The sequence below is a fragment of the Littorina saxatilis genome, linkage group LG3 (assembly GCF_037325665.1).
Source record: "Littorina saxatilis isolate snail1 linkage group LG3, US_GU_Lsax_2.0, whole genome shotgun sequence".
Classification (NCBI taxonomy): Eukaryota; Metazoa; Mollusca; class Gastropoda; order Littorinimorpha; family Littorinidae; genus Littorina; species Littorina saxatilis.
Genome location: NC_090247.1, coordinates 57,328,352 through 57,334,812, shown reverse-complemented (window position 1 = coordinate 57,334,812; position 6,461 = coordinate 57,328,352). Strand labels below are relative to the sequence as shown.

The 6,461-nt window shown below is 41.3% G+C and overlaps 1 protein-coding gene across 1 annotated transcript in view; it reads right to left on the bottom strand.

Annotated features, from left to right (window-relative positions):
• Window positions 1-518: 518 nt before the first annotated feature.
• LOC138961252 (PE-PGRS family protein PE_PGRS30-like) overlaps window positions 519-6,461 on the bottom strand; it is a 15,264-nt gene continuing 9,321 nt past the window's right edge. The window contains exons 5-6 of the mRNA XM_070332854.1: window positions 3,849-3,911; window positions 519-3,352 (exon numbers count right to left, since the gene is read on the bottom strand). Of these exons, the coding sequence (XP_070188955.1) occupies window positions 3,213-3,352; window positions 3,849-3,911 (203 nt within the window). The 3' untranslated portion in view covers window positions 519-3,212. The remainder of the gene's footprint in view (window positions 3,353-3,848; window positions 3,912-6,461) is intronic.

Below are 6,461 nucleotides of genomic sequence, written 5' to 3'. Positions count from 1 at the left end.
TGTGTGTGTGTGTGTGTGTGTGGTTTTTCTCTGTGTGTGTGTGTGTGTGTGTTTTCTGTGTGTGTGTGTGTGTGTGTGTGTGTGTGTGTGTGTGTGATCTTAATGTGAAAAAGTCTGGATAGGATTTTAATGATTGTGCACATGAGCGACTTCACAAGGGCTTAAGCTTTTAAAGTGAATTGAAAAAGAACCTCAAAGTGCATTTTCCAGGCTGTCTTGATGTGATATGGAGTTCAATACTTGAAACACTATGCTTATCGTGTTAACTTGTTAACTCGTTGTACTGGGAGCAAACGAGTTGAAGAAGAAAGAAGAAGACTCATTGTACTCTTATACTTATTCTATATGCACTATATATTGACGTAATATCAATCGTAATTACACTGTACAACACGTGCCATCATTGTGAACTTTGTTTTTACCATACTGTAAAAGTCAGCGCCAGGCTGAAGAAAATTACTGGTTGCTGTTGATTTTTATTTTTGTTTTGATATATACACTATACTCCAAGACCCCTATGAAAGAATAACAAGCTTTAATCTCACCACCGTATACAAAACAAAACAAAATATACAACAAGCAACCAAAAATAAATTTGGTATAAAAATGCAACATTAAAGGACATTGACTTAAAAATAAAAAAATACTGTGCTCCACTTTCTTTTTCGTGTGCACATTCGAACTACAGAGTGACCCAAACAAAATGCAAATAACTTCTACATCTGTTGACTGAATCATTTCATATTTGGGGGACATACATTTCTGCCTATGCATGACCTTTCCACTCAATTTCAAACCTCGTACTGTTGAGTCAATCGCTGAATTTGGCAACTTTGTTTGAAATTGCACAAAAGTCAGACCATATGATTTATCAAGTTGGCATTTCGTGGAAGGGTCATGCAAAGGCTGAAGTTTATGTCCCCCAAATATGAAGTGATTCAGTCAACAGCTGTAGAAGTTATCCCAGCGAAGCTGGAGGTATCCCGTGAACGCTATACTGTAATCGATTTGAGAAATGTGCATACCGAATAATACATGATAAAGAAGGATTCTTTGTGCCCGAAAATGGGCCACAGTTGGAGATGGAAGTTCACGAAAAATTGGGACCATACTAACAAAACTACGGTGGGTAAAATTGGCGCCCCCATTTTTTGAGCAAACGCCACCCAAGGCCGCTTTGGACGGGTAGAAATTCCGTAGTTTCCAAGTCTATGGATAAAGCTCGCGTAAGAAGAATACGTCACGGTCGAAAATCTTTGACGTCAATTAATGCATCATGACGTCATGCCTCCCTGTAGTCTTTCTCTCTCGCGCGGTGTGTGTGTTTGTGTTCATATTCATATTGTGCACATGTGTTAGTGTTACTGTTTGTGTGTGTGTGTGTGTGTGCATTTGTGTGTGTGTGTGTGTGTGTGTGTGTGCGCATGCGTGCATGAGTCTGTACTCGTGTGTGTGTGAGTGTGTGTGTGTATTTGTGTGTGTGTGTGTGTGCGCACGCGTGCATGAGTCTGTACTCTTGTGTGTGTATTTGTGTGTGTGTGTGTGCGCGCACGCGTGCATGAGTCTGTGCTCGTGTGTGTGTGTGTGTGTGTGTGTGTGCATAAGTGTATGTGTGTGCGTGTATGTGTGTTTGTTTGTAAAGGTGTGTATGTCCGGCTGTCCATATGTGCGTATGGGTGTGTGTATGAAGTTTTTGTGAGATAGTGAGTGAGTGCGTGTGAGTGAGTGTGTGTATGTGTGCGTGTGTGACTTGGGGTGTGTGTGTGTGTGTGTGTGTGTGTGTGTGTGTTTGAGAGAGAGAGAGAGAGAGAGAGAGAGAGAGAGAGAGAGAGAGAGAGAGAGAGAGAGAGAGAGAGAGAGAGAGAGAGAGAGAGAGAGAGAGAGACGGACGATTGGTCTTTCGCTGGGGGTATGCGGTGCCTTGGCAATGCACATCTACTTAATTTGTATTTTTTAGGGTTGCATTTTTTGGGGGTCACCCTGTACGTTATAATAAATTGATACATTTGTGTTGTGATTGTTTCAAGAAACTGCTAGTCTATTTCTATGCCATTTCGACAAGCAGTTTTGCAGAGTCATATGCTGGTATGTACAATTGTTTACCTCTCAGTAGCTCCAAACGACAAATATGTACAACTTTCATCGCCGTGTCTCTGTGTGTAGGCTCACAGTTTGAACTTCATCCTGTAGAACACCGGTCTATCCTCTCAGTTTTTACATTTAGTCAAGTTTTGACTAAATGTTTTAACATAGAGGGGGGAATCGAGACGAGGGTCGTGGTGTATGTGTGTCTGTCTGTCTGTCTGTCTGTGTGTGTGTGTAGAGCGATTCAGACTAAACTACTCAGGACCGATCTTTATGAAATTTGACATGAGAGTTCCTGGGTATGATATCCTCAGACGTTTTTTTCATTTTTTTGATAAATGTCTTTGATGACGTCATATCCGGCTTTTCGTGAAAGTTGAGGCGGCACTGTCACGCTCTCATTTTTCAACCAAATTGGTTGAAATTTTGGTCAAGTAATCTCCGACGAAGCCCGGACTTCAGTATTGCATTTCAGCTTGGTGGCTTAAAAATTAATTAATGACTTTGGTCATTAAAAATCTGAAAATTGTAAACAAATTTTTTTTATATAAAACGATCCAAATTTACGTTCATCTTATTCTCCATCATTTTCTGATTCCAAAAACATATAAATATGTTATATTTGGATTAAAAACAAGCTCTGAAAATTATAAATATAAAAATTATGATCAAAATTAAATTTTCGAAATCAATTTAAAAACACTTTCATCTTATTCCTTGTCGGTTCCTGATTCCAAAAACATATAGATATGATATGTTTGGATTGAAAACACGCTCAGAAAGTTAAAACGAAGAGAGGTACAGAAAAGCGTGCTATCGATCCTTCTCAGCGCAACTACTACCCCGCTCTTCTTGTCAATTTCACTGCCTTTGCCATGAGCAGTGGACTGACGATGCTACGAGTATACGGTCTTGCTGCGTTGCATTGCGTTCAGTTTCATTCTGTGAGTTCGACAGCTACTTGACTAAATGTTGTATTTTCGCCTTACGCGACTTGTTTTCTGCTACTCTTGCTGCGTTCCAGTACTATTCACTCCGCAGTCTTCGTTTCCGGGCCAAGCCGGACGCATGCGTGGAAGAGTGTATCCGGTATGAGCCCATGGCGCACTGCCCCTCTCACTTCCAGTCTACACGCATGCGCAGTATTGTGGATCCGGTACAAGGCCAGCCACGCATCTGATATGATCTGTGTGCAGGCCGAAGAAACGACCGAAATCTTGCGTTCTCTCCAACGATGTTTCGTTGATCTGGCGACATCCTTTGATCACTGCAAAACAGAAGAAAGAAAAGGATAGATTTTGCAGTAAAAATTAAAACTTTGTATCCCCAAAGGTACACAACTTTGCGGATGGAGAGTGCCACGTAAGTATTGCAGGCAATCCAAGATTTTCGCAAAAGCAATAATCTTTATTTTCTCTGTAACTCATTCTTCCTTAAATGGATTGCCTGGTATTGTCGCGAAAACAACAACAACAACAACAACAACAACAACAACAACAACAACAACAACAACAACAACAACAACAACAACAACAACAACAACATTATTATTACTTTAAAATCTGACTAATTCCATAAATCTTATTTTCATGTTACGGTGTCAGGGATCATGGGGAAGCTGTTGCAATGCATTCATTCTTTGTAGACCAAAAGGACCATGCCAGTGTTTTGTAACTAAAGCAATTTCGTCACTCAGAAAATAGAGAAATAAATGAAATGAAAATTGAAACAAGAATTAACCGGTCCTTTTGACATTACTGTACCTGGTTGCTCTACTTTGCCAAGAGCTGTCCGTTGTATAGCCATTGTCACGTCGGCTTTGTTCGCTGAAACAGGCAGAATTTCGAAGCATTGATACGCATTTTAGATGGCATGAGGAATCAGGAACGTCGCAGGGTGTATAGGGTGTCTAAAGAAAAAGTACACAACAAAACATTCAAACATCAGTCCCGAGAAATAGAAAAACTAAGAGAAGGGACAATGAAATCCGAATGACAACACAGTGATTCAAACAGGATGGACCCCCACCACATTCTCAGAGAAATCCAGAACATCCCACAGGAAACATTCCCCAATGTAATGAACAATATGGCAATAAGGATGCAGTCTGTCATTGAAAAACGGGTTGGCTACATTGATCACGTGGTGTGAAGAAACAGACGATCTCAACTGAAAGCTGTGAACTGGAGACAAAACTTCTATGTAATGACTACAATATCACGCAAAACTGATTTCAATAAAGTTACTGACTTGTCTGTAGTATTTAAAGAAAATCGGGTACTTTATTTTTTGACACCCTTTATCAGGCCCTTCAATCAGGAGTGGGCTTATGATATGCTGGGTGATCTTAGAATAACCCTTTTTAGCGAATGAGCGTATGATACGAAGAGCGGGGCACGAGGTTAGTGTCTGCAGAAAAAATGTAATAAGTCCTAAAATACTAATTATCCTGCAACCATATTACAGTTTTCAAAACCCGAAATGTAGCGCTACTTATTCACGTTGCTCTTTTTACAAAAAAATGCGTATCTATTGAATAACTATCCAAAACACAAGGCAGGTCGCTGATTTGTGGTCGGGTGCTCTTATGAAATACCCCCTGTGCGCTTATGATAGCTTGAATTTTTCGGATCGGATGCGCTTATGACTGGTTTTTCGCTGCGCTGCCTAGTTTTTTGCTTGATGACCTGAATGATCTTAATTAAATGTTCTCATTTTACAGATCATGGATTATAGATGTTAGGCCCCCCCCAAAAAGGTCTGTTTACGGTAAAATAGGCCAGAAAAATAGGGTCGGTAGGTCGGGATTTTTTTTTTCTTCCAAAAAACCATATTTTTACTTTTTTTTTGCCCCCCAAATGCAAAAAAAAAGTCTAGGGTCGAGCGAAAAAAATAGGGTCGGTCGGGTTACCGTAAACAGACTATTTTTTTTTTGGCCTTACCATTGTGGAGAAGGGTTCTCCATCTTCAAAGAAATCATAACCCACACAGTTGATAAACATGAAGCACATAAGCTTCGGTATTGTTTTGTTCAGCTTAACACGGAGACAGGCAAGCGGAGGCTATGCACAAAAACATTCGATTTTTCACCAAAAGAGTGCGCTGAGAAAGGCTGCAAAATAGTTGTAACCGATCAAAACAAAATATTAGTGGATAAAATTCCAAATTCCATTGGGCTTACTCCAGCATCTCAGAATGGCAATCAAGAGGCTCAAGAGCCTACGCCAGTGTCTCAGAATGACGATAAACATCCCCAAGAGCACACTCCTAGTGCGGTTAACTATTTTGTGAATAACCTCTTCCCTGTCTGAACTTGAACTCCACGCCACAAAACTGGCACCGAAACTCTGGCATTGGTGCATGCTTCAGCCTGTGCTGAGTTAAAGCCTTCTTCGATGGGCACACTTTGGGGCATTCATCGCACGGAAAGCTCTGTGGTTTGCTGCTGCAGGAGTGCTGTGCAAGACTGGTCCTGCTCTGGTAAGTCTTCTTACAGGCAGCACAGCTGAATGGCTTCTTCTTTTCATGGCCGTTCAAGTGAGACTCCAGCGCGACTTGACTAACTAGCGCCTTTTTACAGATGAAACACTGGAAACCCTCTTCGTGAGTAGCCCTGATATGTCGCCGGAGATTTGGCAAGTGCTTGTAGGTGTTTCCACAAGCGGTACACAGGTGTCTTCCCCCTGTCCTTCTTCGCAGGCTTCGCAGGCGTGCTGCTGGCTGGGGGTGGTCCTGGGTCAACCTGGGTAGTTTCCACTTGAATCTCCTGAGATATGTCCAGGTCAATACCACTGCCGTCCATGATCCCAGAATACTCCATCTAACAGAACGCATCTCAAACCCTATTAGTGTTTTTGTTTTCAAATCAACATTCCTTTATGAAAGTGGTGTGTGTTTTAGCTAGGATAATGAGCGTGAAATAATTGAGAGATTTCATGGAGGCTGCATTTTTGTCTAACCCTGTTTCTGTCTAGGCGCAATAGTGCAATTCTGGCTAGTTTGTCGGCAGTATTAGTAGGAAGTATAAAAAGACACAAAACATCTCACTATTGGTCGTACATTTGGTGAAGCAGAGAACTATAATCTCTATACCTTCCTGTCACTGGAAGCAGCAACACTTGAAAGCATAAGTTCCCTTGACAAACGTCATTTATGATTGGCGTCATCTATGAATGACGTCACTGTCTAGACAAGTGCCGGTATCGGCAAACCTTGTCGCGGCAAAGGGCTAAATAAAATAATGTTTATCCTACATACGTGAGACCCGTGAGATAATAATCGTTCAAATCACACGTGTGTATATCATGTAAATGAAGTCATGTCAAGCAAGTCTGGCAGGGACCTGTTTTTCCACTGCTTATGATGCCAAAGTCACC